General features: G+C 43.6%; 2 protein-coding genes and 1 long non-coding RNA gene across 4 annotated transcripts in view; 1 reads left to right on the forward strand and 2 right to left on the reverse strand.

The window, feature by feature from the left end:
- Positions 1–1,659: 1,659 nt before the first annotated feature.
- Positions 1,660–7,102, reverse strand: TRIB1 (tribbles pseudokinase 1). The gene is made up of 3 exons (XM_071553846.1): positions 6,604–7,102; positions 5,904–6,196; positions 1,660–3,883 (listed from the first exon to the last, which is right to left on the reverse strand). Exons 1-3 carry the CDS (start codon positions 6,907–6,909, stop codon positions 3,415–3,417), a joined length of 1,068 nt encoding a protein of 355 aa, XP_071409947.1. The 5' UTR covers positions 6,910–7,102; the 3' UTR covers positions 1,660–3,414.
- On the forward strand, positions 6,299–12,104 carry LOC139671271 (uncharacterized). The gene is made up of 3 exons (XR_011697705.1): positions 6,299–6,681; positions 11,599–11,699; positions 12,002–12,104. It is a non-coding gene; the product is annotated as an uncharacterized lncRNA (long non-coding RNA).
- A 4,117-nt stretch (positions 12,105–16,221) lies between these two features.
- The window catches only part of NSMCE2 (NSE2 (MMS21) homolog, SMC5-SMC6 complex SUMO ligase), a 140,176-nt gene continuing 132,407 nt past the window's right edge, over positions 16,222–23,990 (reverse strand). For both annotated transcript variants that reach the window (XM_071553847.1, XM_071553849.1), the window contains 3 exons: positions 20,538–20,638; positions 20,119–20,225; positions 16,222–16,609 (listed from right to left, as the gene is read on the reverse strand). In XM_071553847.1, the coding sequence (XP_071409948.1) occupies positions 16,489–16,609; positions 20,119–20,225; positions 20,538–20,638 (329 nt within the window). In that variant the 3' untranslated portion in view covers positions 16,222–16,488. The remainder of the gene's footprint in view (positions 16,610–20,118; positions 20,226–20,537; positions 20,639–23,990) is intronic.

Raw genomic sequence — 23,990 nt, forward strand, 5'->3', positions numbered from 1 at the left:
AGGACAGAAGGCACCCAACACTTGTCAAAAGTCAACAATATCTTGCAACTTCAAGATGAAAATGGTGACCACGTCTGCAAAATACATGCAGTCTACAGCCAAAAAGACCATTTAAAAATAGGTGAATTATGACTCTCTCAAAAAGAAATGTATGCATTGCATAAATCAAAGTTCTCACACCCACCATCAAAGTTTAATCACTTAATATGCTGGTTCTTTCAACATGCTCTGTAACTTTGTATACAATAATACAAACGATGGGGTAACGAAGCAATAGCAATTTATTCTGCTGTACAAACGGATGTTGCATTATAATCCCTAAAGCAACATAGAGGCTGTTTGCAGATGTTACTACAATTTGGCATTCACTTTAATTGCTCTGCAGCATAGCTCATGTGAAACGAAGTCACAGGATGACCTACACATTCACCTACTAAGAGTGACTTCACTGCAAGGGGGAAAAAAAGTGTTTTGAAAGTTTTCAAGGTTTCACTAAAACCTGAACCTCCTGCAGTTGTTTTGAAAGGATGCATCAGGGCTTCTGTCCAAGCCTGAAAGCATGGTAGGGCAGGGGGTAATTTAATCAGCCAGGCTGTGTGGTGCATGTATTTTTACAAGTCTTGCAAGAATAACATCAGTAAAGTAACTTGAGATATTTCGGGGTCTGACATTCACTCAGCAAGTGCTAAAAAATATGCTTACTGCACAGATCACTGGCTTCTCAGAGTGGGAGTCAAGGTGCCTAATGAAAGTCAGTGCACTTTGCTTTATCACTGACCATGTCCCTGTTTCCCTCCTTTTTGCTTTCCACTCCCCTTCCAAAAGCAAAATTGTTTTTAAAGTTGCTCCTGCTCCAGGAGCTGCCTGGAAGAAGTTGCTCTGCTGAACAGACTTCAAGCAAAATGACAAAGTTAAACATGAGGCAAAGTATAAATAAAAATCAAGACTCTCTTCCTCCTCCTTTCCACTTGTGAGCGATGATCTCACCGCTCCTGGTGGATTGCAAGGGTGGCTTGATCTCTTTCAGGAAAGCACATTCTCTAACCTTGATACTGCAGCTATTTATACTTCTCTTTCTCGCCACAAAGAAAAGCAGCTCTAATAATCTTTCCCTTAGTTATTAATGGGAGCATCGGGTCAAGCCCCTGCTCATGGGCTCCAGCTCCCTGTAATGCCAGTGCTCTCAGCGCTGCTCACTTTTAGACTTCTGAGATCTGATTTTCCACTGACTGGGCCATCACACTGCCAGGCACACAGATGCAGGATGACAGCCCTGCTGTGCCACAGCATCTTCTCCTCACGGGGCGCAGAGGGAAACAAACGCATGGGTTGAAAAGCAAGAGAGTTTCTCAAGTTCAGAGGTAGAGCTGTTAACTCCTCTCCCTTGTTTATCAGACAACTAGGATACCCCATTTCACATAGCTCTAGGGACATCCCAAGCCCTTTCAACCCCACAAGAGGTAAGAGCCATCTCCTGTCCCCACTCAGCTTTCTGGGGATTCAATCCCAGGCTGAGCCAGGGGAGCCAGAGCTAAGACACAATGGAACATGTATAGGAACCAATCTGCTCTGAGTCCAAACCCCAATTTTTCAGCTTAAACCAAACATACTGAAGCTGTGTTCCCCTTGAGACACTGGAAGAAATGGGGACAAACATTATGAAACCAAGTTTATTAAAACTTTCTACAAGTCAGACTTTATCATCCAGGTTTCCACAGACATATAGATATGTACAAGTTGGACATAGTGTTTTTAGCTTTTCTGGCAGAATTTTCTACCAATATATACAAATGTACTGTTTTTCATAGAAGGGTTAAACTGTATCACAGATACAAATGTCAAGCAATCATGAGAGGTTTAGTGCAATGGAGAGCTGGAGGGCTCTGCTCTTAATGCTCATGATTCTGTCAAGTTAGTATTGCCAACAATAATTCACATTAAATTGCTCTTCAACACCTCTTATTAGGACAAACAAAGTACAACAAAACAAGAAAACAAAACCCCAAACAGTAAGGTATGTACAAAGTACACAGTCCATGAGGTATACATGGTATTCTCGCAACATGTGGTGGGACTGCAGCTTGCCAGGGTTAACCCTTAAAATTACTTCATTCAAACTGTGTGGTGTTGGGAACATGCAGTCACCACCTCATGGCCATTTCAGAAGCCACACTCCTGCCTAAGGTGAATGGACATATCTTTGCATAAGCACTGGACACAAATGTGAAACGGAACAGAAATTTTAGGCACAACTAAGCTTTACTTACCCCCAACCCAGGAAGCTAATGATTTAGCTATATTTATTATCCATGCACATTGGAAAGACTGTGAATAATCATGCAAAAAAAAAAAGGGCTGGAGGCAAACAGCATACCCAATAATCAACTATATGGGCATAAGGAGATTTTACTCTTAAGACTAACTTTCTGAGAGGTGGAGGGAAGAGGAGAGGTGATGTGATGTTTTTTTTAAGAGTTGAGCTGGTTGGAAAACATGGCCATGTTTATAGGTACTGTACAAGACACCCCTTATCCTTTTCCAGAGGAAGGCGCCCCAGCTGATAGTGTTACAGTTTGGTAAACAGATATGTTTTGGCACTCGCAGCTAACGAGACCTGCTACTTGACAAGCTCACTGAGGGCTTTAAGTTATATAGGCTACACCATGGTAACATGAGGCTTAAGTCTGTTTAAAATGCTTTCCTGGTCAGGGAATGGAATCGGAGGGGATCCAGCTAGGAGATCCACTGGTTTCTGCTTCAGAAAGATCCACAGCAGTGATCTGTCATACGGGTGGATCTAGGAGCTTCATGCCTCTGAAAGCAAGATCAGCTGAAGGAGCAGCAGTGAGCAGACAGCTGTCCTTGGTGGGTGAAGACCTCCTTCCCTCATTAACGTGTGCTTACAGTCAGAGAGCTGCTTTGTGAGCTGGCTGGTGTGGCGCGTCGAGGTGATTCCCCTCTTAACCATTTCTGCAATATTAGCTCAGGTAGATGCACATCTTGTGCTCCCCCCAAACCTCTACACATCATGCCCAGAGGGCTCTACAACTCTGCAGCCACCACAGGAGAGCAGAAGGGGCTGCCCTTCCATCCCACACCTTGCCAGCCATAAGACTCTGCATCCGAGGTGCGACCAGTCACACCGGTGGAGGATGCGGGAGGCAGGAGAAGAGCCAGACAGTTCTCACAAAAGCTGCAGAGGTCCTCCGGAGCCGGGGTGACCAGCAGAGCAAGAGGATGGAACTCTTGACTATGCACAGGGAGCAGAGATCTCCAGGTTGATGTTCATTTAACAAGGTCACTTTCCTGACCCTACTGGCACTTTAAGATGCTGTTGAGTTTGCAGATGTGGAAAAACAAACCCCTACGAAGATACTGGAGGTGAGACTCAACAAAGTTCTTGAGATTTTGGGGTTAGCAGAAGAAGGAACTAATATCATCACTGTCTCCATGGTATTCTGGAACAATCTGATCTGAAGTTCCGGTCTCCTGGTCTGTATATCCAGGCTCCAAGACTGCCTCAAACCAAGGGTGAAGCAAAATCTCTGGAGCAGTGAGTCTTTCAGACGGCTCCCGCCGCAGGAGACTGCGGATGAGGCATCGGGCTTTGGGGGAGACATGGTCAGGAATACAGAACTGTCCGCGTCGGATTTTGGAAAACAGAGTGCTAGGGTCCGAGTCATGGAAGGGATAGCGTCCCACCAGCAGGGTATAGAGCATCACTCCCAAACTCCACACGTCAGCCGATTTTCCAGAGTAAGTCCCCGTCGTGTTTAGGATCTCAGGGCTGACGTATGCTGGGCAGCCATGCTTGTCTGAGAGCGCATCATCTTCACCTTTGATGATGTGTGTGTCTTCCAGGCTCTCCAGACGCAGCTGAGTCCTAGGGAGGGCAGGAAAAGAAACTGCAGGTGAGAAACAGCAACTCGCACTCACAAGCAAGCACAGCGAGCCCCGTTCTCCTCACATCAGCAGTGAAAAAAGAAAGGAAACACTTTAATTTGCAGCGAAGAAGTTGCCTGCACTCCTGGCCACGTGTAGAGGAAGCACAGCTATGTGCACTGGGGCAGCGCTTAGCAATGTCTGCTTGTTTTATTTACTGGGGATTTTAACATCACAGAGGGCTCTTGAGGAACACCAACAAGTCACCTTCTACCTACGCAGGTTGCAGTGCCACAGCACACCACCATACAGCCACTATGTGTGGTGCAGACTTTGAGCAGAGGCCAGCTGCTGTAAACCACAAAGCCCAGTGCCCTTCTGCACTGCTGTGGTTCATCTGCTCTCCTGAGCTATTTACTTGGTTTTTAATTTTAACCTGTAATTTATTTTGTGTGCCTTTCCAGAGCATATCACTGCACTCATCACCTCCCAGGCGGACATGGGTCCACACAAACCTCCCATTTTGGAGGGTGAGGGGAGCTCTGATCGACAGAGAAACCATCGGCTGGCCCTGGAAGAGCTCTGCACTGCCTGGCAGCCTGCTGGGGTGTAGATGCGTTGGCTGCAGCCTGTCCTCAGCCTGACCTCGGCAAATACCCATTGGTTCTGCAAACGGAAAATATGACTCAACGAGAACCGTGGGCCCGGGATTGGCTGCGGGAGCCCTGAAACTGCACCTGTGCGAGAGCCCGCGTCGCCTGCCATTGCTTAACCCTCTTCTTGCCAAATGTGATGCACATGACACTCGCCTGTGCAACACGTTATTTCCAAATGAGCGAGACTGTATGCAATGTAACATTTCAACAAATGTTTCATCTTCTTATGGGAGGGAAAAGCTGCAATAGTTTCCTTCAAAGGAATCGCTTTCTTTGCATGTCAACATACAGCTGTTTCTGTTTCAGTGGGGCAGTGCTGGTTAATTTTCCATCACCTTCGTTAAAGGGTATCGTAAAGAAGTGTTAGCCCAGTTACAAAAATAAACAAAATCCGCTTTCTTCTGCTTCAGTAATATCACCTACGCTTTTGTGACGTTAAGCACAACTCTATTACATATTTTACTTAGTTTTTCAGCATTCCACAGGATAAGCAGCCAGTCAGTCAGTTTTGCTGATCAAAAACGTATTTCTGACTCTGCCATGTGTGGTGAGGCACTGCAAGAGCAGCGAACACTCCAGGGAAATACTGAATTATCTCCCTTGTCTAAATTTAACAACTAGATACTATGATCTCCTCTACAAACCTAGCCTTTAGGCTAAGTTTTACTAAAGTCATTTTCTTTCATGCAGGATTCCCAAAGAGGTATTTAACCATGTCCCACCTTCTCTCTTGTGTGTGCCCACATCCAGGGGCACAGGAGGCATGGAAAGCATGGCAGTGGAGGAGTGATAAAAGCCTCAAAGGACACAGCTTGTCTTTCGTTAGCAGCGTCACCGTGATCAGCAGGGTGCTTCAGTAAGGAGACCCTTCCCGACTGCCGCGGCTCTGCCACGAGCACGGGGCAGTTCTCTCGAGGAGGTACCAGAGCTCCAGCTCCTCACACCTCCTGCTCCCCCACCCAGACGAGCTGCTTCCCCTTCCCTGCACAGCGCCTCCACCTCCCTCCTCTCCCTCTTTGCCTTTTATTCGTTTGACGCTGAATGAGTGGCACACATGACATCTTCTGGCGCTAACGAGAATCCTATCACCCCTTTGTCTGTCAGCGAGTTACACTGAACTTCTGCTGAATGAGAGGAAGCTCGGAGCTTCCTCCCTTTCATCAGTCAAGATCTAACTAAGAGTGACTGCCTGCTGGTTAGATCCATGACCTACTACATACACGTGATGGGGACCTAGTTGGATTGCTCGCAGGTGATGCCCAGCTGACAGGGCCGTTTCCACTCCCTGAGACGCTTTTTGCGTGTCTAGATGTGGCATTCCTCTCTCCCCACTCACCCAAGGGCTGGCTGCTGACAGCGGCTTACCTTTCTTCATTAGAGAAGACAAATTTCCTGAGCTTGAGATCACCAAGTACGATGGCTGACTGGTGGCAGTGAGCTACAGCAGAAACGATCTGCTTAAACAGCCGGGCAGCCTCCTCTTCCCTCAGCCTCTTGCAACTCCTCACATAGGAGTGCATGTCCCCAAAGTCCTTTTCAAAGAACACATAGGCCTTGGTGTCCCCGAGAATGACTTCGACCACTCCGGTGATGTTTCTATGTGACGGCAGCTGAATGTAAGGCCGGATCTTGTCCTGGTAGTGCTTGAGGGGGAACACCTGTATAGAGGAAATTAAACCCAAATTCATTCTCAAGGGCGTTGAAAGCTGCCGCTCGCGTAGCAACTCTTCCCAAACAATGACGAGGGAGCTGGAGGGGAGCCAGGGCTCAGCAAGATCGGCAGAAGCGCTGCTCAAAGCGGCTACCGAGCCCCTTCCTGTTCGTTTTATATTGAAAAGCGGGGTAAAAACTAAAACAAACCACCATCCCACCGGCTTCTGGGGGAAGGCGCTCCGAGGTAACCCGGAGTTCCAGCTCACTCCCAGCGCGGGCAAACCTCCACCGTCGGCTGGCCGGGCGTTTCCAGCCAGGGAGCAACGGGAGGATGTTTCGCAGGGCTGTCCCCGCGCCGGGCGCTCAGACACACCGCGGGGACCCGCTCGCCACCCGCGCCGCTCCCGCTCACCTTGCAGCGCAGCTCCCGGCCCGAGCTGACGCTCAGCGCTCGGGACACCTGCTCCCGCTCGGCCAGCGGCAGCAGCAGGTACGAGGCGATTAGGCTGGGACCCGCCGCGCCCCCGCCACCGGCGGGAGAAGTGGGGGCACACGGCGACCCGGGAGCGCTCAGGCAGTCCGGGGGACCGCAGTCGGCGAGTCGAGGGCACTTGGCAGCCGGCGCTTCCTCGGCGGGGCCGTCGTGGAGGGGCTGGAGGCGCTTGGCCGGGGCGCTGCGGCAGCGGGCGGCCGGCAGCAGGGACGCGGGGCGGCTCATGGGGGGAGCGGAGCGAAGCGGGCGCGGAGCTAGAGCCGGGCGGTGCGCGCTGCGCGCATCCCTTCGCTCTCCCCGCCGAAACCTTGGGTCGTGTCCACCATCTGCTGCCGACTCCGCGCTAAAGTAGTTGGAGGCTTTAAAAAAAAATTAAAAAAAAAAGGTGATTCTCCTCCTCCTCCCGACCCTGACGCACGGGGAAATGGGAGGAGGGAGGCTGGGACACGCCTGCTCCCGCTCCGCCCTCTGCTCTCCGCTCCCCTGGCTCCAGCGCAGCCGGGAGGGGCGATGGGAGAGCAGAGGTGGGGGCGCGTCGGGAACCCCCTTGGACCGTGAATATCGGGGCGACAAAAGCGAGTCTCGCTCCCTTTCCAGGACCTTCTCCTCCGCGTATTTGAGTTTCCCAGCCCCAGTTCTTGCTTTTCGCTAATCATTAAATAACCGTCCCTCGCCCCAAGGTTTGCATCACGAAGCTGTTGTGTGTTAACCACCGTTTGCTCATAAGCGTAGACGTAACGTGCACCATCAGAAATACTCGGCACTGGGTGTTTCCCATGTGAAAACTATCTGCTGTCCGAAAAAGGAATAGCTTGGAGAGCAGGCAGCAGCCAGCAGTTGAAGTGACCTGTAAGGAGCACACAGTCGAACTCCACACGGCTCAGAAGTGTGGGTTTAAAGGAATAGTAAATAGACTTGCAGCCGGGACTGGTAGTGGAAGAAAAAAATTAAGATAAAACCAGACAATAAATCATCCCGGGAAAAAATACAGACAGCTGTAGTTTTGACCAGAGTGCTTCAGAAGGAAACTCTCCAGTTTACATATATGCAAATTTTCTCTAATTCAGTGCTGAGGCTTCCCTAATATTAACACAGGGAGCCTGTGTTTCGTTATTCAGTAGGCTTAGTTCCTATCCCATTTTGGTTTCTCCAGCTGTGGTCTGTATAAGCAGCAGAGAGGGCCAGGGTGGGCCCCCAGCTCTGAAGCTTGTGATGCCACGCGTGCAGGTATTTGCTCAGATTCCTGATAGATAACTGCACGGCAAACCCGTGCATGCCTTCAGCTACTTCTGGTGTATTTTAAGAAACACATGAAACTCTTGTGCGGGATGACTCATGGCATAGCAGTCCCATTAATGTATTTAAACATAAAATCATATGCCATAAAGGGATATCCCAGGGCCTGCATTTCTTTTTATTTTTTCTCCCAGAAATACAATTCTGTTAATGCCTGCAGATTGTTTCTGAGTGATTCACCACAACTCTCAAAGCAAGCTATTTTATTTGGTTGCTCTTATAGGTAAAACAGATGCCAGCATCCATCAGACCTTTTGTTTTACTTTTCTCTTCCTGGAAGTTTAGTGATTGGAATGCTGCTCCTGGGTGAATTTAGCTGGTAGGATGCTGCATGTGTGGGCTTCTTCCTACATCTGAGATAGCACTAGGTGTGTTGGAGGGTGTGTGTTATTGCTTTTGGGAACAGGGCAAGGGTGTAGACACAGCAAAATAGCAATGGACCTGCATGAATGTACTCATGGGCATTATTAGTGTCTAACAGTATCCACTGTAGCCCTCAGATTGAGATGCAGCATAAGCAAGAGTAAAGGTGGCAGTGTAAAAACCAAATGATGCATCTGTGGTAAGGAAACTGTCTTTGATCCTCACTCTCCGTAAGATCCCTCTCTCTCAGCTCCAATGCCAGATCACTGTCCCCCAGTTAAAAAGGGCCATACTGAGGATGTATTGCACACATTGTTGGAAGCTGCATCCTTCATTTTCCCAGCCTCCCACCCATTTAAAGCCTCTTAGGTCCAGAGCTGGTCACCTCATGGTGTACCTATTCTATCAGGGCACAGTGGAACCAGGGCACAGTTCAAGCTTCTGACCAGCCAAATGGGGAATGGCACCCATTGGTCCTAAAGAAGGGAAAAAAGCCCCTCTTGTAACCCTTCCCCCCACCCCCAAAAGAAAAAAAAATGGCACGTGACAGGAGAGCAGAGAGGTACACACAGCATGGTACCCCACAGTCCTGCCACATAATCTTGGTGCCTGGGCAGCCTCTTCTCAGAGATTCCACAGATCGCATGCTCTGTGTGGGTGTCCCTGCTAACTGGATCACAGAACCTGGGCATGCAGTCCCCAAAGGCCAGGAAAAGATAACACCTGGGAGGTTCATCCCAGAAGTGCTGGTGGGTGCCCTCTACCACCTGCCAATACAGACTAAACTTCAGTTAACAGGCTGAATGAACCCAAGCTTAAATCTCCCAGGTGTCAGTTCTTTTCAAAATGGGGTAGTTCTTGACTGCAGGAAACCTTTATTGCTTCTTTAAAATGCCTGGCATGCTGTCAGGTACTGAAAGCATTAATGTCATGAATAAGCATATAGTAGCAATTATTAACCAAGTTAATAAGGCTCATTGCCTTATTCTCACTCTTATGTTTATGAAACATAAGAAAAACATCTTCCTCCAGACTCCTCTCCATCCACACCAAATTCATTCCAAGATGCAGAGCAGAGAATTGATTACCACTTAGGCTTTTCTGTTGTTTGTTTTTTTTTCTAATTTTGTCTGATCCCCAAAATGCAAGAGAAAAAGGATGCCAATGATGGTGTCACGTGAAAGGGTGTCTGATGACCTCCCTGGCATGCTGCTTCTCAAAGGTCTGAAACTTGTCTTCCTTGCCTATCTTCTCCAGCACTTGCATGCAAGCCTGGTTTGGTTAGGAAACAGTACCAAGAACAGGAGGAACTCCAGGGAGAGGTTTGTGAAGAAGAACTGTTGCAACACTTAAAAGAATTTTTTGCAGCATATCGGGCTACCACACTTGCCATAGCAGCCTCCTGTTTGTTGTAGGTCACACTGCAGGGTTTAGGTATCCAAACCGATCTCCTGCACTAGTCTCCTCCTGAAAGCAAAAGCCTCTCGTGCTTCTTCCTTCTATTCCCTTCACAAGCCTTCATTGTTCCATCTCCTCCTTCCCGAAAAAAGACTTTTCAAAGGAACTACCTGCTTAGCATCTGAGATTAATATTTTCACAGCAATTCAAAGCTGTGTCTCTGGTGAATTTGAGCCTGAAAGGCTTTACAGCCCTTTCAAATGAATCAGGGCAGCATTATGCACCTGCAATGGACACCACTGTAAATCATTGTGGAGCACAGATCAGTGCAGAATTAAACTTATAATGCTGGGATAAAACATTGACTCTGTGGATGATTCCTGCTGTCCAAGTGCCAGAAAAAATGAAGTTGTGAGCCAGCAGAATACAAGGAACCATCACCCAGCCCTGTGAGGTGGGCAGGGTCCTAGGCATATGAGGTGGGCAGGGGTGGCCTTTGGGAGTATTGATCAGTGGTTTTCATGCTTGGCAAAGGACAACAGGGTACAACAGGTACCTTCCCCCTATCAAAGTCTGAGGAGCACTCAGTCAAAGGACATTTCAAAATCATTACAAAAAGTAGACCCTGCCTTGGAAAAGGCTGGTCAAAGTAAACAGGACTGCTGTCTCCCCTTTTCCTGGCATCCCAGCTGCTAGACAAGGACCTGGGACTGGAGCAGAAAAAAGATCCTCTGGAATGTGTATCGCAGAACTGGCCTGTCCCAGGAGAGGGAAGGGTCTTTTCCACCACAGATTTGCCAGAGCTGTGGCAAGGCGAACATCAATCTTAATATATTTTTTCTCTTTTTTTAGAACAGGCAAGCAGATAGTGCATGTACAAGATGAGGACTGAAGAATCCAGAATTCCCTTTCCTGTTATATTATTTAAGGGGATTAATATAGTGCAGTGTTCAAGCAATCTACTGTCTTGCCCTCAGCCAGTGCCTACATCACCTGAGAAGCTGTTTTTCCTTAGATGCTCACAAAATTAACTCTGCTACTCCAGTTCTCTGACCCTTTATCTCTGTAACTAGAGCAGCCAGAGGCAATGAGAATTGTGTAACCATCCCCCCACTTCCCAAGTGCTTGGGACAGGTCTGGTAACTTTGATAACATGTCTCACAGGACACACAAAGTAAATCTCTATTAGATTAGGACACTTATAAATAAACTGGCTGCTTGCTACAGGAAGAAAAGAAAAAGTCTTTCTTTTAGTTACCAGATGAGAGAGGCAAGACACACAAATATTTTATCTAACATTAAACTATCAGGCAAACAATGAAAAATAAATACCTTTATTTTACAAGTTAGCTCACATCATGTAATGAAACTTTACTGTTAAATTGAAAGCTAGCAATTTAAAATCAGCTAGTCCTCCATAATCTACTAGTGTACAGAATTACCCTGCACAGATGGGGCTCAAAGAGTAGTTTTGTGGCCAGGTGATAATGTTTTTTATAGCAGGAATGGTATCTGTGATAAACCCACAGCCATCCTTCGACACTGTGGAACTTGGCGGCAGACTCACTGCTAAGATATAAAACACATGATGAGCACATAGTGACATCAAAAGGAGTGCAGTGTAATGGTGTTCAGATGTCTCTTAAGCCCACACAAAAGTTGCTCTGAGGGCTGCTGCTCAGGACTCTGAATGATTCCCTTTTGATAAGCCAGTTGTTAGTAAATCCAAGGAGTCTTATGAGCAGCACCTCCTGACTTTGTTCCTTTGCAAACGAAAGAGCATGAAGACTTCTTCTGTCGCTTGAAAGACGTGTGAAGGTTCAGGTTTTAAACCTCAAATCCTGTTTTTTACTTCAGAAGTCGATTGCACAAGCGGACGGTTGAATGAGTGTCTCCATTTCCCTTGCGGTCAGAGAAGATCCTATTCATACTGAGTTTACAAGCAAACACTTCCTTTGGTAAGCTTCCCATGCAATTCAATTCATGTGTGTGCTTTTAGGCTCTGTCTTTGAGTCTGGACTAACATCAGAACAAATGAGTGAGGCAGGCTGTCTTCTCAGCACACTACAGCCTTTTCTGCAGTACTTTGAAATGATGAAATACACTGTGTTTTCTGCACATTGCTGCAGTCCTGTCAAGTCCGTGAGATTATTCATGCATCAAGAGGCTAAGCACATATATGGACATCTAGTGCATGATGTGCACACATCCCAGCATTTTCCTTACTTAACAATCAATCTAATGTTTTTTCTCTCTGTAGTTACTGGCTGGCAGCCTAGAATCCACTGGCACCTACACTTAGGATTCTCCTCTGAGCATTCTGTGACCATGTCGTGTGTTTGAAACATTATGTATTAACAGTAAGTACTTTATGAACAGAAAATAAATTATTATTTATGGAAGACTTGGAAGTTGCAGTCAGTACTGTTCTGTACCTGTAGTGAGGAGCCGTTAGCTTAAGGCTTTGGCTGTTAGCAACAGAAAAGAACACCTGTCCTTGGGATATTCTAACATTTTCCACTCCAGGAAGCCCTCTTCTAAGTGCATCTTCTTCACTGTATAACAGACCACTATCCACTATGAAAATGTTCAGTTAATGGACCACACAGCACCTCAGGATCCATACATGGAGATTTGTAGGGAAGGTGGAGATTAAGATTCACTTGAAATGGAACTTAAGTTGCACAGTGAATTCTAAGCTTGTTTTGGCCACAATACTAGAGGTATTCTTGAGAAAAACGTCATGAGGTACTTGTGACCACAGGTAGGTAAGACCTTTGTCATCAGCCACTCATGAGGAAACATGAGTATGTCCAAGAGGACATTGTCTAAAATAAGGCACTGTGTTGGCCTTGGCTGGTGAGTCATCGGTATCACTTCCTGCAGCCCCTGCTTTTGCTCTGGGTATTTCTCAAGGGAGCACTGACTTAACCTAGTCTTTTTGATTCTTCTAAAATGAATAAGATCACAGCTCTGGAGCAGGAGTGATGAATGTGTCCTTGATTCAGAGGAATGTGCACTCCTTTTAGCGTAAGTGTGCTAAATCTTCCATGAGATGCCTGCCTGGTTAGTTTTTATTTTTCTATATCATGGCTCCACTGATCTGAAAACTTCAGAGTTTCTAGATGTAAGTGGAGAATTCATGAGAAGAATCTGTTCAAGTTGAGAGAGCTGTGTTAATGGCTTGTGCCTCAGGGTACCACTGAAAGCTGTTTGTGTGGATCTCTCTTGACTTTTCTTTATTTCAGTATTTGCTTAGACATTTCTTTAATCTCTCAAAATACAATGTGGAACTTCTCTGGCAGCGGCAGATTCTCACCAGTTGTTAGTGACAGACCCTTCTCAGCTGCACTGAGGTTTGCTGCATTTGTAAAGCACACCTTATGGAAAAAAAGAAAAAAAACACCTGACCTCTGAATTTCCTTTTTTAAATATCATTGCAAAATTTCTGACGTCAGACAATGAGACACAAATTACCCTGTGAACTGTTAACATATGCCTGTTTACATATGATATATTATAGCCAAAGCAGATTAAGATTTGAAGGTTTAACTGCTGTTGAGTTTCCACTTCTGTGAATCATACAGATCATACAGCTTATTCATCACAGGCACTTATTTTTATTCTTTAACCCTTTCAAGCTACTTCTGTCCTAGTCGGAGTTTATGGGGGATGTGGAACACATGGGAAGAGAGATGTCACAACTGTGTAACAAATCCCAGATGAAAGACAAAGATCTGTCAGTAGCTGCAGCCACTGCAGTGAATCAGTAGTGGTTTGTGACTTCCACTAGGTGAGTTGACAGTTGAAAACCTTCCCAAGTTGCCAAGGCTAGTCTGTCCTTCCACCTAGTAAAGTGCCAGTTGCAGTGGGTGCTGATGGCCAACCCTGAAATCTTTCTATTTAAGGAGGAAAATTACTTGGAAAAACCACCAAGAGAGAACCAGCCATGAAAAAATCAAGAGGATGGCTCAAATTCCATGTTCAGAGAAAAAAAATCACTCATCATACTAGGATTTCTTGGATGTTATGTTATAGTTTGAATTCAGAAATGCCAAACATTTTGGTGAGAACTTCATTGATTTCAGTAAATACAGGCATTTTTTCTCTAGCATTTGAATCTATGAAGTGCATCATTGATTCTGATGGGACTCAAGTACTCTCATCAGCAACCCTGACATAAATGCACGAGTATTTGTCTTTTTCTGGATAAGATGGCTGTCACCATGTTTACAAAGAGGTACCTCTGCTGATAAAAGAAAGGAAACTACCTTACTTAAATACACATGCCTCTTTACCTCACCTGTGATTGTTACTGAAGCTAAGCAGGTGAGTGTTGCCAAAAATCAGACTGAGCTGAAACTGAGAAGGATTTCAGAACTTAGGCTGCACCTGCATTTGCTGCTCAGGCTCTCTGATTCACTAATACTGCCTGGCTCAGTCTGGCAAAGGAGAGAAGGAAGAGGACATATTTTGAGGCAGGAATATGAACACTCAAAAATGCCTTTCCTCTTAGAGTGGTAGTAAGTGACTGCTTCACTATTTGTTCTTTTCATTTAAAGTGTTGCTTCAGATTTGTTTGGTTTTTTGCATCATCTTAAGCAGGCAGTTCATGGTATTACCTGGGGATTAGCTAACACAGGCTGAGTGCAGCACTGCAATGGGTCAAGCCTCTCTCTTTCATGTAGGACAACAAGGTGTAACCAAGACAGCAATCTCTCTTATAGCATTACTCACTGGAACATGAGGGCAATGAACCATATCAGGAATTGCAGCTATCTAAGGCTACACTGGTACAAACACCACAGGTAGCAAACCAAACCAGCTGCCACCAGTTTGTCAGTGTGAATTAATCTGGGTATAATTTACCATTTATAATGTTATGTGTTATTGGAAGGCACACTCAAGCATCCAGACACCTACACAAACTAAATTTGAGGTGTGACATTTGTGGCCATGTAAAATGTTTGCACATCTTTGCATCTGAAAACTTGGGAGGCTGCTTATCACTGGGAATTGAGTTAAATCCATGAAGGACAATGTTAATGCACCTCTGTCAGAGAGTGCAGAGTTTGTTTAACCAATGCAAGTTTCTGAGTGTTCTGCTTATAAATGCTGTGAGAATAAACGTAACCATAAACTTAAAGGTAAAACAAAAAGGACACTCCCCACGCCCTTTTTTTTTGAGCAAATGCTACAGTTTACATCCTCTCTTGTGGCATTTAACTGAAAATTGGTGACCCATCTTAAAAACTATAGGTTTGAGATCTGAGGTGTCTTAAAAGGGACCTGATTTTACACATAAAAATACAAACAAGTATGCACTGCTCAACCACCCCCTGGTCTCTTTCAGCCATTTCAGCTTGGCTTCCACAGGCAGAAGCACCCACACTCAGTGCCAAGTTGTGAAAAGCTGGACCTTTAGGGTTAGACCATCATCATGAAAATCACCCAGCCAATTCCCATGAAGTGTTTTGAACACAAAAGCTCAGTGCAAACAATAATAGTTCAGTTCTCTTTTTCAGCTATGAAATCAGCTTGCACATTAATACAAAATAACAATTTTCAGTTAGAAGTGTTTTCTACTCTTAAGTGCAATTGGGGTTAATAATGGTCTATGAAAGAGAGCAGTTAGCAAACAGTAACCCAGAGTGAAAAGCTTAGCATATGGGTACCTCAGTTATATTTTACACTAAATGTCAGATTTTAAATTCAGGAAGATACCATCTAGCCCACTAAGGATCCCAAAACTCAAAGAAACATGTATTTTCTGATTCACATATGCCAAGAGATAATTGCCATCTGACTGCCAAGGCAGCTCCTTTACCTACAGCTATTTCTATCTCCTATATGTAATGTCTTATCTGCTAGATGTGTTCAGATCAATTTAGGTAATAAAGTGTGTCACAAAGTTTAAGTTCTCTTCTGGATCTGTGCCCAAAAGCTTAGATACCTGAAGCTTTATAAAATGAGATTAACTGACTTTCAATCCAAGGCATATGGTTACAGTGTATTTTTATTATCTACAATTTGGTTATTGGAATACCTTTAAAATAATAGTAGTTTTCTAGCCTACAGTATTAAGGTAAAGCCTTCTGCAACTTAAAAATGGAAAAGTCTGAAATAAATGCTTCTGACTCTCAAAGCTTAAAGTTAGGGCAGAGAGTTCAGAAATTATAAGAACAAGGCCAAGATCTTGAAAGCTGAGTGGTAGTTTTCTGTGTCCACACACAAGGTATAGATATGCAACGTTTGTTGAAAATTCAGCTCTATTAAAGTTTCCTGAGGTTTCTATTAAAACATGGTCATGCTCCCAAGCAGGGTAAATCCTTGGTCAGGGTGCCCTATTTCAAGTATTCCCAGTAGTTACAGAGACAGTAACAGAACTATCTGCAATACAGAGCAAAGCACTCAATATTGCATGCTGGCAGAATTTGCATCTCTAATATTCTGAAAAAACTAGCAAACTGACAAGGAAGGTTAAATGTTGCAAAACATGTTTTATTTATCAAATGCAAGTTCAAAAATGGAGGTCAAAAAACCTCAAACAAGTTAAAAGGAATTACTTACATTCAACAGTTCAAAAAATGCTTTCAGTTACAGCTGAGACTTAAAAATGATTTGCCTATAATTAAACACTTAACACTTTAAAAAATAACAATCAGTTACACAACCTACATACAATCAGCAACTTATCTCACAAGACCTCCAATAACAAATTTTCTTTGTGGTAGTAGCATATCCAGCTCACTTGTCCAGTGTTGACCAGCTTTGTTTATTCTGACTGTCAATCACTCTTTTAAGTGCTTCATCTGGCACAAGATCTGATCCTTTTACATCAACATGGCTACAGCCCATTTTAGGGCATCTGTTAAAAAGAAAACAGAAAATCCCTTAAATTGGAAGACTTGTATTATCTGGGATTCACTCTCAGTCATTTCCTCCTCACCAGCTGTCTATGGGAAAAAGAACTATCTAAACTCGTGGGAATCAAAGGGAGGAGGAAGGAAGGAAGGAAGGAAGGAAGGAAGGAAGGAAGGAAGGAAGGAAGGAAGGAAGGAAGGAAGGAAGGAAGGAAGGAAGGAAGGAAGGAAGGAAGGAAGGAAGGAAGGAAGGAAGGAAGGAAGGAAGGAAGGAAGGAAGGAAGGAAGGAAGGAAGGAAGGAAGGAAGGAAGGAAGGAAGGAAGGAAGGAAGGAAGGAAGGAAGGAAGGAAGGAAGGAAGGAAGGAAGGAAGGGAGGGAGGGAGGGAGGGAGGGAGGGAGGGAGGGAGGGAGGGAGGGAGGGAGGGAGGGAGGGAGGGAGAAGAGGAGGGAGAAGAGGAGGGAGGGAGAAGAGGAGGGAGGGAGAAGAGGAGGGAGGGAGGAGCAGAGTGAGAGATGGAACCTCTCACTTGTAGATCACTCTTGCTTCTTGTACACAAGCTGCTTGCATCAGCAATGATATCAGCGTTGCAGAGACACCTTTCTGTGTTGCTTTCTCTCTTTGCAGTGCTCTACATACTTCAGGTAACTGCCTCTTACCTTACTAATCTGCAGTGGAGAAGTAGAATGTTCACTAACAGATAAATAGGGAAATTATTTTCTAGGGAAACAGATAAAGAGAATAAGCCTTGCAAAGACTGACTGATGAATCAGTGGACTATCTAGTTGGTATAAAGATCAAACTTACCTTTTAGGAACTGTGAAAGCTCAGAAAGGAGAAATGGGGTCAAATTAACAGCCACTAGATGATAATCGAATACAAAATGTCTTATAACTACTTGAAAGAGCCAGATAAAGGCAGCAGGGTGAAAGATACTCGGGGACCAAAGGTCATTTTCATTTGGCAGTGGCCCAAACATGCACAGATGGTACCTGTAGTCAGAAATAAGACTTTTCCTGATTTTTGACTCTCTTAAGAGTAACTTTTTTCTGAGGTGGTAAACTTATTTACATTCTGTACAAGTAACTTTTACTCCCGATTTGTCCATGGCTTACTGTGTTTGTCATAGACCAGTCATTTAATTGCTCTGTGCCTCAGTTTTCCCATTTATCACCTTAATACAGCAATAACTTGCCAGATTAATGAATAACAAGTGCTCACAAAGCTTCCCACATTTCCTGTAAGCATAAAGTATTAGCATGTCCTTCCAGGCAGTGGAAAATACTAAGCAAACTGAGAGACGTAAGAGTTGCCTAAAGGAGTGTATGACAAGTCTATCAGCACACCAACCAGTGGCTGTGTGTACGTCAGCTGAAGGGCTGACATGCAGCTACTGCACTGCCAAGGGCACCGCAGGATCCCGTGGATTTGAACTGGAAAGTACATGTGAGGAAACAGCCGCTCTATGTCTCCAGAGTGAGCAACAGCTTTGATTTCAGAGTCAGAATGGCAAGGATCCCCATAACCAGGCTCTGCTCTATCAGGACACCTGCTTCCACGGGAGTATCGCTGGCAGGAGCACAGCCAAGTAGCAACACCACAGAAGTGGAATGGGGTACTCAAATGGGGAACTTAGTGCATGAACTGGGCCTGCCTTCCCACCACAGCAGATGATGGGTTTTCAAAAGGGACTGCATTTTCATGAGAAAGTTTAAAATTACAGCAGGTTGGTGAGACTGGGCAGAGAAAACCAAGTAGTCCTTCTTAATTTAGTTACAGTGAAGCTGCGGTATTGCTGTGTGTGTGCTTTTCTAGCACACTGGAATAACTGCTGCAAAAATGGGAGGACTGCAAGCTAAAAGCTTAATATTAAGAACTGCCAGTGTTCAGACTGCACAAATAACTTCAGTTTGGGTATAAGGTAGCTTTTAAAACTAGGTGTTGTACAGCTTATATGATTTTTTTTACCTCTAGAATTTCTCTAGTCTTTTATTTCTTAAAAACTAACGTAAAATTTAGTCATGTGACTATTTGTTTTTCAGCAGTGCTGAAACTTTTAATCCACTATAACAATCTCTCCTAGCATGACATTCTCCTGAAGGATTTAACAACATGGGGAAATATTTAGATATGAACATCCTAAATTCAGTTCTGTATCACAGAGGTATTTTTGCCATGATTTTGGGCTGTTGAGCACATGCTTCCTAGCTTCTGCAGATCTTCCAGAACCCTCACTTTCCTCTCTCCAACTTGTGAGATATTTCCCAACTCCTGCTTATTTCTGTCCATCTGTTTTTCTGGTTTTGTTATTATTCCCAGGATGTTGCACCCATTCCACTTTTTTCCCTCAACTTTGTAACACAAGCAAGGTACTTCAAGCTGTCTTGACACTAAGGTAGTGGCTGGATGTCCCAACTGATGCTTGATTTTATAGCAGGGCTTTCCTGTAGCAGGAAAGCATGGAAGAAAAACTCCTGATCCAACTTTGTAACCCAATGGAGGACTATGTAGAGTATAACAGAAATGCCAGAGCAACAGATGGGGGAAATAAGCTACCCGTGGCATTATCTTTGGGGAAATCAGGTTGCTGGTCTCTGTGAGACCTTCCTGAGCATCTGAAAACTGAACATTTATTAAAAAGTCCACAACAGATAAGTTTCAGTGAGGCCATCAGCCCCAAAGCATGAGGCTCTAGCACAAAGGGTGTAAAAACAAATGTGAAATCAATGATGAAATTATATGTCTTCTCAATTTGTTCTAAAAGGTGTTTGAGCCCCTTTTCTCTTTTTTTTTTAAATTTTTCCTTTGTTTCCTTGAATCAAAATCATCCTGATTTTTAAACTTACTGGTGAGAATTTGAGGTTTAAAAAATTCAACTGTTACATCTTTTCCCTCAAAAAATATGTCCTGTGTGGAAAGTAACAGGCTGTTTTGATGATGCACAAAAAGAATTATTTAACTGCATCATAACAGGAATTGCACAACCTGTACTGCATTGTCTGATCATTCTTAAATTCTGTACCTAAAATGTTATGATTTACTATTTCTCACTTTAAGACTCACTCAGGTGCTTTAATATTTCTCACTTGTATTGGAATATAACTGCAAAAGAAAGGGCACAGAGGCAATTTTTGTTTACTTCTTTGTTGTCATTATTTTCAGGACTTGCTAAAATAAACAGTGGGAACAAATCAGCAACTAAATTTCAGGAAGCTGAAGTTTATCTCTTTTTTGTTCATGGCTGTATGAAATCTCTTTATTTCTGTTGTGCAGGTACCACAAGTAGCTGTAACTTCCCCCAGCAATTCCTGAATGTTTCCTTACACATTGTTTTCATTAAAAAGAAAAGCTCCTTCACGTGTACAGTACTAATGAGGAGACTGTGATTTGGGCAGACGCTGAGGTATTACTTCCTGCAGCCTTGCCAATCCAAATACATTTCCTAGAACAAGTGGAGTAAAATTCCACTTACACAGCAAAGCAAACAGCTTTTCCACACATTCTTTTTAGCTTACCTGACTTTTTTCTTTTTCTGCTTTCGAGACTGGATAATTTCTAGAATGGCCTCTTCTTCATAAATATGTCCACAGACTTTGTTTCGCACTGGCCTCCTCATTTCCATCTGTAATCAATAAGGTTTGATTTAAAGGAACTGATAACGCCCATGAAAATGCTTCTTATGAGACTTCATGCAAAAGAGCAGGAAATCTGTTTGCCAGCATACATGGCATTCCAGTCAAATTAAGTGATCAGGTCCTGCATGGTAAACTGCATTCCTACCTACATGGGCATTTTTCTCAAGCAATGTTGCTCTTCTGATAACGCTTGTAATTTATACTGCCTTTTTTTTAACAAGTACTGCAGATTTTTCATAAACCAACCAATGAAGAATATGAAATAACTACTTCCTAGTCAATTATTGTGATAGCATTACCTGTGTAATGGGACAAATAAAGTTCATCTGGCTCCGAGTCACAGCTATATCTTCATCAATTTGTTCAATGGTGTCATTACCATTATCTGATATATGGCGAACTAGAACGGGAAACAACAAAAATTTTGTTAGTATTTAACATAGATAGCCAATACTTAAAATACCCAAATTAAATTCCACATTTGCCAAGCTCTATCTGACAGTGATATCTAAGATGCCACTCCATGAACAAGACACTGCAAAAAATACTGTACTAAAATGTCTTTTAAACAATATGAATTTTTAGATGGTAACCACTTGTGTGTGTGTGTGTATGTGCGTGTCTATGTGTGTATCTGTTTACAGCCAATGCCAGAAAGGAGGGATGGGAATGAGAGCAAGTTGGCCTGAACATATGCAGAGCCTTTGGTATTCACTATTCAAGTTCATCAAAACCCAGTAACACAAAGATTAGTCCCAAAAATCTAACAAAGGATGAGGTGGAGCAGATCTGGCAGACCTACCCTCAATATCAGTTTATGTTTGAATGTCATAAATGGGCTCACTGTATAGGCTGCATATACTGTTTATACTTTAAAAGGAATTTGTACTATTTATCACAACACATCATTTGTAAGTGATGCTGCTGTATTTTAATGAGACTATAATTAGTGAAAAGTAAAAGCCAAAAAGTGTTATGGACAATAGAAATGTTATTGAAGTAACCGTAAGGGAGAGAGGCAGAATGCAAAACTGCCATCTCCTAGAAAGCACACAGTGGCACAATGCCAGGGAATGAAGGGCAGACAAACAAGAATAAATCCACCAAGAGCTAGAGGAGATGCAGGTCCCCACCTTTACCAGAAGAAGAAAGCAAGGCATAAGCAACTCTGCGTACCCAGGGGCACACCAGTCCAGCACTGCATGCAGAAACTAATCAGCCAGAGTCAAAAGTGAGACACAAGAGCAGCTAAGGTAGAAATATATATCTACATATCTATATGGTTACATACAGATACATAGATATAGATATAAGTATAGCCTTAATGAAATGTATACATCTTGTTCTACATTCTTCTAACTTTGCTCTCTTATTGTAAATCAAGGCTTTATTTGAATGTATTTGTTTCTCTTTGAATCTTATCTGGTAATAACAGCAAACTTAACACCTGCCATAGTTCTCCATTCCTTTGGGCAGTTCTGCAATGTTTTTGTAGCAGTGCCCTGGGGTGTACTCCCCAAGGTGTCCCAAACGAAGGGAACATTTTTCTCTCTAGCTGCACAAGGTAGTTTGTAACGCAGCAACGCAAGGTTTGGAGAGGATGGCATCCTCAGTGGCCTGTATTGAATTTGACTGCCAAGGGAAGAGTGAGAAACACAAGTGAACATGGAGAGTTTAGAGTTACTTCATGATTTGCCTTCTGCAGTGTCTCAGCCTGGGTTCCCTGGGCTGCTATTGCACGCTATCCCCCCATCTCTGCATCTTTGTATCCCTGGTATTCAGCCTTCCACATCTATTAAGGACCAGTGTTTCCTAACTTATGGTCATGCTGCGTGCCTGTCTAATACCATCATCTTCCGGATGATAACAGCAGACACCACTCATGGAGCAACCAGAATCTCTCACACCCAGTTCCATACTGAGCACTCAGCCCTGTGAGCCAGCACAGCTCTGGCTGAGGTACTCTGGGCATTGGTGTTGCAGCCATCGCTCCACCACAGCACCCTCTCGGTATGCCAGGTATATTTCTATTTTTTTTCCTTCCTCCTTAACAGAGCTTGCCCTTCTTTCCATTACAATATTTGAAGCACTCAGGAATGTCTCTGACCCAGGTACTCTGACTTAAGGCATTGGGGTTGGAACTAGATGATCTTTAAGGTCCCTTCCAACCCAAATCATTCTATAATTCTGTAATTCTACTCTTGTAAATACCAAAGGAATATTCAGGCAAGCATCAAGAATATTTCTGTGTCTGTTACTAAGGCCTCATTCAATCAACAGGGAGTGGGTTTTGGGGGAAAAGGAGCTCAAATGTCCAATGTCAATAATAATTTCAAGGCTTTAATCTGCAAGAATATTAAGATACCTTCTGACTCCCTAACAAAGGCAGGCACTTGCAAATCATAAGGAAAAAGTGGGCACATTTAACTCTAAATACCAAAACTGCAATGGTATGGGCACCAGAAATAGAATTGCAACAGTCACCAGTTTTCAGAAAAAAACCTCTGTCACATGTTAATCTTAGATTGCTCATATATAAGGTTTATTCTATCATAAGCACATAATATTTGAAAAAAAATAAAGCTTTTGGATGGAAGGAGTAGGGGTTCTTAATGAAGCTTTTGAAATAAAAGCAATGGATGAAATCCCACCTCAACAAGGCTAAGCAATATTGCAAATATTGGTAGGTGCCAGCTTTGGCACAGGATGCTTTAGTTAAATATCATACTGATTTTTTTTCTATGAGTAATGACAATAAAGAAGAAGAGATTCAGAATTTCCTTAAATCCACATATCTACAAATTTTGACATACTGCAGCTCTAATCTTTCCTGCAGAAAATACCCAGAAATTCACATTTTTCTATGCTGTACTTTGTTTCAGCCCATGAACTTGGCATGTAGTTGCAGTGTATCAGGACATCATGTGAGTCAATGACGTTAGAAGGCATCCTAGCAAGATCTAGGACAGGAGATTTCTTAAAAAGGATAATTTACTTTTCTATCAATATTTAGATGCTAAGGAAGGTGTGTGACGTTTTAAAACATGGAGCTTGTTCAGCTTGTAAGTTAGGCATGTAAGTAGGTTTTTCTGGAAGAGTATCACCATGTGCAGCACCTTCTGACTTTGCTAAGGAGTTCCCACTTCCCTCATCACTTGTGCATATGCTCATTTAGATATAACAAATGAATTTAGGAAACTATGGTGAAGCACCCAAGTTTGAAAATAGAAGCACAAGCTTAGGTACTGGTGCTTGAGCCTCCCCTGAAGGCTTCAGGTCTCTAAATTATGTGAGCTAAATCACAGGCTGGGATAACTTCTTTCCCATACTAGCTTTGGAGGTGATTTAGATGCCTCATGTTTAATGGTTGAAATTCCATGAGTTGAGACCTGCTCATTGTAGGTGGGGTATATTAATCTTCCTGGATTCAAATTGTCCTCTTGCTGCAAGCTTATCTTAAACACTTCAGGTTGCACTTCATTTGCAATGATTTTGTATACAGTCTACCAGAGTGGGGCCCTGGTTTCAAGAGGTGATCACAGCACAAATGAATCATTATTTAAAATACTTCCTTTTCATAAGCAGCTGATATTTTTATTCATAAATATGCTAGACTAGGATGATACAAGTGATACCTGAAGCATGTCAATAGCAAATTAGCATAAATCAGATAAACCACCCACAGATTTGTTGTTATTGCTTGATGTTCTACATCACAGGAGGAGAGAGGAAAAGAATTTTTTTCATTGACA

The sequence above is a fragment of the Pithys albifrons genome, chromosome 4, assembly GCF_047495875.1.
Source record: "Pithys albifrons albifrons isolate INPA30051 chromosome 4, PitAlb_v1, whole genome shotgun sequence".
Lineage (NCBI taxonomy): Eukaryota > Metazoa > Chordata > Aves > Passeriformes > Thamnophilidae > Pithys > Pithys albifrons.

Excerpts from the sequence above, each read along its gene's own strand:
- TRIB1 (XM_071553846.1), bottom strand. The coding sequence starts at position 6,909 with ATGAGCCGCCCCGCGTCCCTGCTGCCGGCCGCCCGCTGCCGCAGCGCC. Across the intron at positions 6,197-6,603 it reads GCCGGGAGCTGCGCTGCAAG|GTGTTCCCCCTCAAGCACTA; the intron begins GTGAGCGGGAGC and ends TCCTCTATACAG. Across the intron at positions 3,884-5,903 it reads GTCTTCTCTAATGAAGAAAG|GACTCAGCTGCGTCTGGAGA; the intron begins GTAAGCCGCTGT and ends TGCCCTCCCTAG.